This window comes from Lipotes vexillifer, unplaced genomic scaffold (genome assembly GCF_000442215.2).
Source record: "Lipotes vexillifer unplaced genomic scaffold, Lipotes_vexillifer_v1.1 scaffold83, whole genome shotgun sequence".
In the NCBI taxonomy this organism is placed as follows: domain Eukaryota; kingdom Metazoa; phylum Chordata; class Mammalia; order Artiodactyla; family Lipotidae; genus Lipotes; species Lipotes vexillifer.
The window spans coordinates 1,285,460-1,293,096 of record NW_006799780.1 but is presented as its reverse complement, the minus strand read 5'-3'; the positions used below and the strand labels follow the sequence as shown (position 1 = coordinate 1,293,096).

The 7,637-nt window shown below is 32.1% G+C and overlaps 1 protein-coding gene across 1 annotated transcript in view; it reads left to right on the top strand.

Moving 5' to 3' along the window:
• Positions 1-7,637, top strand: part of AP3B1 (adaptor related protein complex 3 subunit beta 1) — a 275,016-nt gene that overhangs the window by 124,298 nt on the left and 143,081 nt on the right. The window contains exons 13-14 of the mRNA XM_007471959.1: positions 1,730-1,792; positions 4,346-4,478. Coding sequence (XP_007472021.1) covers positions 1,730-1,792; positions 4,346-4,478 — 196 coding nt within the window. The remainder of the gene's footprint in view (positions 1-1,729; positions 1,793-4,345; positions 4,479-7,637) is intronic.

The window sequence follows — 7,637 nt, the reverse complement described above, 5'->3', positions numbered from 1 at the left end:
AAAGAGTGTTATGTTCAGGGAATGATAACTACAGTATAGAATATAGTTATGGGTATAAAGTTATAATGATTAAAACAGTGTGATATTTAGATAGAAAAATAAGTGGAATAGAATATGAAGCCTGGAAACAGATCTCTGCATATCGAAATGTACCATATAACAGAGGACACAATTGTAAACCAGTGAGGACTATTCATTAGTAGACTATTCAGGAAATATTGGAATGATTGGTTCTTCACATGGAAACTGAGTTTAATCACAAAAAAACAAAAAACGAAAAACTAAGACACACCCAAATTGAAGGATAAATTTACAAAATAATTGGTTCGTAATCATCAAAAGTGTCCTCTTCGTGAAGGTCAAAAGAAAGATTGAGAAAGTTTCAGACTGAAGGAGACTAAAGAGACAACTAAATACAATGTATGATATGGATCTGGATTCTTCTTTTATACACTGTTGAGATAATTAGTGAAATTTAAATGTAAGTTATTATTGCATAGATGTGATGTATCAGTGTTAATTTCCTGGTTTTCTTGGTTGTATTGTGGTCTGTTAGACAGTGTCCTTGTTTGTAGAAAATACATACAGATGTGTTTGGAGATGATGTGGTATCATTTTGATGACTCTGGACTCAAATGGTTCAGATAAAAACGGCTTTTTACCTTTTCTGTACATTAAAGATTGTTTTTTAAAATTGTACAAAAAATTAAAATGTTCTCATCAAAATAAAATGAAAAGTCAATTCATAATCTAGGAGAAAATATTTCCACTACATATATCTGAAAATTGACTACTATCCAGAATATATAAAGAACTGCTACAATCTGTGCCTTTTAGTTGGAGTGTTAGACCATTTACTTTTAATGTAATTATTGATATGAATGTGTTTATGTCTACATCTTGTGTTTTATTTTTTGTTTGTCTCATCTGTTTCTGTTCCTTTTTCCTTTTTTTTTTTTTTTTTTTTTTTTTTTTTTTTCTTGCGTTATGCGGGCCTCTCACTGTTGTGGCCTCTCCCATTTGCGGAGCACAGGCTCCGGATGCGCAGGCCCAGCGGCCATGGCTCACGGGCCCAGCCGCTCCGCGGCATGTGGGATCCTCCCGAAACGGGGCACGAACCCGCGTCTCCTGCATCGGCAGGCGGACTCTCAAGCACTGCGCCACCAGGGAAGCCCTCCTTTTTCCTTTTTGAAGCTTTCCTTCAGATTAATTGAATATTTTTTTATGAGTAGCAACTGAAATTTTTTTAGCAAGCCTTTTGGAGATGAGCTTTTAATTGCATATTTCTTGTAACTATAAATCTGGAAGAGAGAATTAAACTGTCTAAATATTTAAGATGGTAGTATGAAGAAAAACTAAATAAGGGAATTAATTGGTATCTGGAATATAGAGGTATTACATGGAGGGCAAGTCATTTTCTAACTTTATTTAATTAAAAGGAAAAGAAATAAAACTACCTTAAGTTGTTTAAGTTATAAGGTTGGGACAAACAACTAAGGAAGACGTATGATTCTCTTTTTTGTAATTACTTTTAGGCACTATATAATTATTCTCTGTTTGTAGGTGTAGGGAGACAAAGTTCAACTGAAGGGTATAATGCCTCCCATTTGTAATAGTGTACCTTTTTTAAAAAACAGAAATTACCTTTCTATTAAATGCGTAACCTTTATTAAATTCATCCTTTTTATTTGTGTTTTAAACTGTTTGCTTTCTCTTTTTTCTATCATAGCTTGAAATTTTGACAAACTTGGCAAATGAAGCCAACATATCAACTCTTCTTCGAGAATTTCAGGTTTGTGTTCAGTGCTAATTATACAATAACTTCTAAAGCATTTGTTCAGTTTAAAGTAAGATATATATCTTTCTCAATTTAGATATGTGTAATTGTATAAATAAAACAGTGATTTGGGGCAAGATTGACAGCTAATAAATTGATAAATTTTCAAGAATAAACATAAACTACAAATCTCAAATTTAAGGGAAATGGAATGGTAGTCCCTTTCATGTTTTCATATCATAGAATTTGAGAGACTGGTTTATAACTCCTTGTTTGAAAATAAATCACTGTAAGGATTCTGTCTTTTTGTGCTGTCATCATCAATAGTCCATGCTATACTCTGTACTCATGAAAATGGCTTCACTTCTTACATGGTTTTCCCTATTTGATTGGCCTATTACTGTTTTAGACATTGTCCTCTTAGCTTCATGTATAGCTCCAAAAAAATAGGTTTAAAGTTGGCCTCATCATGATTTTTTAAATTGTTGTTAATGTTTTGTTTTGCTGTATTTTTTAAATCATGTGTGCTGATGGATGAGATGCTTCCCAGCTATACATCCCCCCAAAATACTAAAAAGTTACTTCATGGATCTTATGCCCTTTATGATGAAAGGGTTAACTCTGAAGACTTAGTGGTGGAGCACAGTAATAGAAAGCCTCATATCAGTATTACGGGTTTTACATCTCATCAGCAGTTTTCTTAGCAAAAGTAAACCACATGCTACACACTAATCACAGAATTTTTGTCAACTCCCAGCTTTTATAGATTTAACTTATTTTGTTGCCATAGTCATTCTATATGCCTGCATTAAATTTCTTTTTAGCCATATAGACATTGTATTTCTTTTTAACTGTGTGATCTTACACTTTTAACAGGAGTAGTAGAATAGTATAACATATTCATGCTTTATAATTTTGTAACTGAATTACTATACTTTCATGCTATATGTTTGTCTAGAAAAAGTCCTTTTAAAATTAGGATATCTGCTCATCTTATATTTACATACCAGAAAATATAGTATCTCAAGTTCTTATCTAGTAATCTGTGGTATAGAACATTGCTAAAATTTGACTTTGTTTTAAAGTTTTTGTCTTTGTGTTTGCAGTTTTTGCTTTTCCTCTTATCATGTGTAATCTGTGTAATCTGTTTGGGTGTCCGTTTGCTGTCTGTCTTCTGTTTATGTCAGGGTTACTGGGGTTGTAGGGAAGGAATCTCAGGTAATTTTATGGCATTATTTACCTGTTTCAGGATATTGGTGATCTAGCCATTTCATTTAATATCAGGATGTTTAGTAAGGTCCACTGTTCAGTCGGACTTTTTAATATATTCTTTCTTCATGTATCCTTTTGTATCACTGTCTATATTTTGCCTTATTTCTGTGTTTATGGGTTATGTTCATAGATGTGTATAGTTTATTCATAACTTTTTGAGAAAATAGAGAACTTTTCTAAAGACTCAGTTTTTTGTAACTGAGGAAATTAGGTAATCAACTGGGAAATGGTTTTAAGTACAGTTGATCTTTCCTACATGGAACTAAGAGAGTTTAATTTGTTTAATTTATTTCCTCAACATTTAGTCGTGTTTTGGTACCATTTTCACTAAATTCGTGTGTCTTTTAGATATTCTTGGATTTTCTCCTCCATTTGCCATTTAGGCACCATTTAAATGCATATCCTGTTTTGCATGTTAGATGAACGTGGTGTTAATTCTACATTAGGTACTTGTTGTTTGAGGTTGGGAATCATTTTTTAAAATTTCACTTGAAAATGGGATTTTAAATTCCATTTATATATAATATATAAATATGCATATTTATTAAAAATAAATTTGTTTCTGTATACAATAAAAGCTTAGTTTTTAAATTAGGAAAGTTATAACCAAAGTGAAATTGTTCAGGTCTGTAATAAATAAGTGATTAATTTCTTTTTAAGTTTATATAAATATATGGTTTACAGTGTATTTTTAAAGCATTCTTTTCAAGAAAATCTCTTTCAAAAGTGTGGTGTTTTATTTTGTTGCAAATCAAGTATTTATAAAGTCTTTATTGAAATGCTACTCACTGTAGCTATTGCAGTTTACTAACATTCAGATACCATTTTGAAAGTATAAAATGTTTATCAGTAGCATATTGATCCCTTTCCTCCTCTTCTCCCAATTTTTAGCTTTAGTATCTCTGAAAAAGCAGCCCTTTTTTCATAGATTCACAGATGCTGCTGGTTAAATGAACTGAAAACTCCAAAGAGAGGGTTCTCATCATTTCTTTCAACTTTGCACTTAAACTAATTGCTGTCCTTGGGTGACTGCTCCCCACTATCTCTTCTGGAGTCACAAGCCACTGTAGCCACAGGTGAATGAACCTGGCTTGAAAATGTGCCTCTTCTGTAGCCACATTCTTTAAGTGAAAAAACAGAACTAAATTAATTCAGGAATTGGACCTCTTGTTATGCCTTTAGATGAGAAGATTATGTATTCCAGAATTCTTATATTCTGACAGAGCTTAATATAGTAGGGATTTTTTTATTCACTTGATAGTGCCAATGTATGAACTAACTGAGATAATTTTTTAGACCTATGTGAAAAGCCAGGATAAACAGTTTGCAGCAGCCACTATTCAGACTATAGGCAGATGTGCCACCAACATCTCAGAAGTCACTGACACATGCCTTACTGGCCTGGTATGTCTGCTGTCCAACAGGGATGGTAAGTTGACAGCTTCATTTTATTTTCAAATAATTTCTCATTTGAATATTCTTGGTATGATCTACAGATTGTAACTTCTTTTTTAGTATTGCATTTTAGTTTTTCCTGTATGTCAGTAGCATGGTCACAATGAGTAGTAACATTTTATCTTTGAACTACGCATATGTGCATGCGCGCACACACACACACACACGCACACACAGTTTTTTGTTGTTGTTTTAGTAAATTAGATAATTAACTTACAGAATTTTCTTGCCTGACCAGAAATAAGAAAGTATAATTTGTTTATTTTATTTCTTCACAACTTAATCACCTTCATTGCACCCTTTCCACAAAGGTTCTGTTTTACTGCTTTTTAATGACATATGTCATGTATAATATTGGTTCACCTGCAGAGGGTGCTAAAAGCAGGCAGATGACTTTACAACATGAGAAGGCTAGATCAAAAAAGTATGTAAATGTGTAACTTCAAAGTTTTTTCCCAGAAAGTCACTTAATAATTTTATATTCAAGATTAATTAGATTTAAAAGTCATCAGTTTGGAACAGCTTCATGTTTTTAAGCCAAACAGTATCTAAACATTTTGTAAAACTGGATAGGTAATATCCAGTAAAATACATAATCTAGATTTCATACTTTCTGTGGTAAATGTCCGTTATTTCTATGATATGGCTTTAGAATAAATGAGACCTTTTGAAGAAAGAAAGAAAAATGATTCAGCTTTCACCTTTAAAATAATTTAATTAAAATGAGATTAAAACAAGGGGTTTTTTTTTAGGAAAAGCATAATTTTCTGTGTAAAATTATTGAAATTATTTGTGGAATTCTAAATATAATTATGTCATATCTAGACCCAGGCATATATGACATAGCAACCATAAGGTGAAACATAACAAAATTGATTACTTTTTATATTTTATTTGAAAAGTAACTCTTTACTACGTTACGCCTAATTGTCTTTTTCCAGATGTAGATCTCTAGAAAGCTGTAATATTATTGTAAATACTTCTAACGAAAAAAAATTTGAAACAAAATTTATCCCCAAATAAGAATGATGTTTCCTGTAAGCATAAAATTATAAATTTTAACCTGTAAATTCAAGATATTATGATGGATAGAACATTTTTCTATATGCAATATTATAACTTCAAATAAGTGGCAAGAAAAATTATCAAGGAAATAGATTTTTTTAAAAAATTGCCTGTAGACGGTAACTACAGAGGAGAGGGTGCTAAATGTCATCCATTTATCTATTTCTACTTTTAACAATAACATCCTTTTTGTCTCTATTTCTATGTCACACTTTAAAATGTGAGTTAAAAAATATGTTTTCATTTTCCTATGTCTTTAATAATGACTTTCTATTTGATCAAACAAGACACGCTTCAATTTGATTGCTTACAAAAAGCACCACAAATCAGTTAGAATACTGGCTAGTTCTTTCAAATACAAAATGGATCTAAGGTTTATCAATTTTATATTTTGACCACTTTTTCTCATGTGAAATTTTCAAGCTGGATTTTAAAGCAGTTGTTTCTACTTAGGCTTTCTAACACATTAATTTCTCAAAAACTATTTTTTATTGACTTTGATTTAAAAGAAGAATATTCTGTACCCCTGTAGTACTTTTTTCTTTTTAGCAAGTTTTGCTTTTATCTATTTTTAAAAATTTTTTATTTTATATTGCCGTATAGTTGATTTACAATGTTATGTTTGTTTCAGGTGTACAACAAAGTGATCCAGTTATACATATATTTATTCTTTTTCAGATTGTTTTCCCATTTAGGCTGTTACAGAATATTAAGTAGAGTTCTCTGTGCTATATAGTAGGTCCTTGTTGATTATCTGTTTTATTTATAGTTATGTGTATATGTTAATCCCAAACTCTTAACTTTTTATTGACTTTGATTTAGAAGATGAATATTCTATACCCTGTAGTACTTTTAAGGGAAGAATAGATCATTTTATTAATTAGTCAATGGGAAACTAATATAATTTATAATCACTCCTCAAGGTAGATTTACTAACTTAAACTCTGACATTTTAATGTTCAGGCTTTTGTTTTTGGTAAACCAAAACTCTGTTTATAACAGTGGATTTTTTTTCTGCTTTGAATATTAAGAAACTTAAATTGTATTTTTCAGGTTCTGATTTCACAATCATCATTTGCCTGATTCTTTAACTGTTTCTCACATGTGCTTCACTTTCATAGTTTGGAAACTGGCTCAGTGACATTAAAGAAAGTAATAATATTTTTAACTTAAAATGGTCAGTTGTTACAACAGAGCCCCTTTCTCTTCCTATTGAAAGATCTGCTTTTAGGAATAAATGCTGTGAATGAGGGCTCAGTTTCTTTAAAATCTGTAAGATCTTTTGGCTCTCTAAGGGTCTATGACTCTTTGATTTTATATTAGTATGAATACCTCATCATCTTTTTAGATAATGTATCTTACAACCCCAGGGACAGCACTGAGACTTCATTGTTTTTAAATATATTTAATATATTCTTCTTGACCTGTAGGGTTTTTATTGTTGTTGACTTCTTCCTTCTTGGCATGGACAGGACTTCTAGGCAGAATTGAAGGTTGCCCTAAAATAGTCCGTTATCACTATGTAAGTTTCACTGATAAACAGATTTCTTAAAGACCTTAAGGAGAAATCTGCATTTCAGTTGACTTAGGATAATTTAATTCCTCAGTTAATTTTCTTTAGATAATATATTAGCAAAATTTGCTTGTCTGAATAACCTTCTTGCCATCTACTGTAAACTAAAAGAATTGGGGCAAAGACTATTTTTTGTTTTGTTTTGTTTTATATAATAGGCATTTGTTGAAAAGTTGAATCAGTTGAGGTATTTAGTATGTGTAGAATAGATGAATAAGATATTCATCAGCCTATAGAAAGTTTCTGCCCATAAGGAGCTCACAGCCTAATGGAGGGAGGCAATAATAAACAAGTATACTACAGGGCTTCCCTGGTGGCGCAGTGGTTGAGAGTCCGCCTGCTGATGCAGGGGGCATGGTTTTGTGCCCCGGTCCGGGAAGATCCCACATGCTGAGGAGCGGCTGGGCCCGTGAGCCATGGCCGCTGAGCCTGCGCGTCTGGAGCCTGTGCTCCGCAACGGGAGAGGCCACAACAGTGAGAGGCCCGTGTACCGGA